The sequence below is a fragment of the Colobus angolensis genome, unplaced genomic scaffold (genome assembly GCF_000951035.1).
Source record: "Colobus angolensis palliatus isolate OR3802 unplaced genomic scaffold, Cang.pa_1.0 Scaffold187, whole genome shotgun sequence".
NCBI lineage: Eukaryota > Metazoa > Chordata > Mammalia > Primates > Cercopithecidae > Colobus > Colobus angolensis.
In genome coordinates this window covers 2,137,275-2,138,815 of record NW_012115010.1, presented here as the reverse complement: position 1 = coordinate 2,138,815, position 1,541 = coordinate 2,137,275, and the positions used below count along the sequence as shown (strand labels likewise).

Below are 1,541 nucleotides of genomic sequence, written 5' to 3'. Positions count from 1 at the left end.
GGGAGGCCACCGAGGCGAGGCCGAGGCGGCGGCGCGCTCGGCTGCGCCTCCGGGTCCTAGAACCGCATTCTCCCGCTCGCCTGGGGCGAGGGATTGGCCGGGTCTGGGTGAAAGGGGTCACGGCCTGGGGATCCGAGGGGCACATCTTCTCCGCACCGAGGATCTCAGCGACTGCGAGCACGGCTCGGAGACCCATGGTGGTGCAGCGTTGGCGCGCCAGGGCTGCGTCCCCCTCTCGGATCCCCGACTGAGAAGGTGGGAACCCCCTTCCAGGCCCCCCACCTTTTATTTCTCTCCTCCCCTGCTTAGCCCAGAGACGAGATGAGGACCAGGGGGAGCCATCTCCAAACAGGAACTCCTAAACAGGGTGGGGGGCGCGGACGCAGGCCAGTGGAGACCCCCGCCACCTGTCCCACCTCTACCAACCGTGCGCCTGTGCAGGGCACCCCTACAGGTTTTAGAATGCGGGCACCTATGGAATAGGGCAGGTTGCAAGAAGCTGGGCCAGCCAAGGTGGTCCCAAGGAGTAGTAGGGGGTTGCGGAAAGGAGGATGAGAGCCAGCCGCAAGACTGGAAAAGGAGCGGGCACTGCAGAGGAGGGAAAAAGAATCTTGACACTGTCACCGCCAGGGATCTAGGCTGGCCTCTCACCTTGGAGAATAACAATCTCTGATGTCTGCTAATTACAGAAATACTTCCAGAGCTCTTTCATTCATCCTGACAATGGCCAGAGAAGGTAGGTATTGATAGCCTTATTTTAGAGATGGAGAAACTGAGGCTAAGAGTAGGTAAATGAGCTGTCCAAGGGCACTCAACTAACAAAGGACAAGAAGCAAGCCTCCTCACTGTCTACCTCCAAAACCTACACTGGCTTGGAGTTGCTGTCCTGGCCCTCCACTGCCCATCTCATGTAGGATGGGAGAGTACGGGGGAGCAACCTAAGGGCTGGGGTCCCATCTATAGCCTGAATTTGAGACTTTCAGTTGCTCCTCTCATTCCCCATTTAATTTGTGGGGATCCCCAACTGGCCCCTCCCTACACTTCCAGGGCACTGAGGAGGGAAGGCTGGCTGAAGGAGCCCTGGATTATCTCTAGGCCAGGTCAGCAGCCATTAGTGTCCCCTCCCCTGACAGCATCCTCCTCCTTCTGCCCTCACATTCAGAGCCACTGAGACTTTAAGCAAGAGATGGAAAGTTAACATCTAATCTGGAGGAAGACCCTGGAAGGAGCCAGCCCCTTCCCCCAGGCTGACCTGGTTTAAGCCTTTCTTCTGCCAAGGTCACCAGCACCCCAGATGGGTGAGAGATGTGATCACTGGTTTCGTGGCCTGACCAGGGACCTCCAAGGTGAGTCAAAGCAGGATTCTCCTTGGGCATGCAGGGAAAATGACCCATTCCCTGAACACTGCCATATTCTCCCTCCCAGACAGACCAGAACCTTGCCCTTGGGTCCTTGCCCTTGAGATTAACTAGGACCTCTTCCTCTTCTTCTTTTCTTTCTTTCTTCTTTCTTCTTCTTCTTCTTCTCCTTCTCCTTCTCCT

At 56.5% G+C, this 1,541-nt stretch overlaps 1 protein-coding gene across 1 annotated transcript in view; it reads left to right on the top strand.

Moving 5' to 3' along the window:
- LOC105510414 overlaps positions 1-1,322 on the top strand; it is a 6,073-nt gene extending 4,751 nt beyond the window's left edge. The window contains exons 6-8 of the mRNA XM_011940176.1: positions 6-255; positions 690-736; positions 1,163-1,322. Of these exons, the coding sequence (XP_011795566.1) occupies positions 6-255; positions 690-736; positions 1,163-1,179 (314 nt within the window). The 3' untranslated portion in view covers positions 1,180-1,322. The remainder of the gene's footprint in view (positions 1-5; positions 256-689; positions 737-1,162) is intronic.
- The last annotated feature ends 219 nt before the right edge of the window (positions 1,323-1,541 follow it).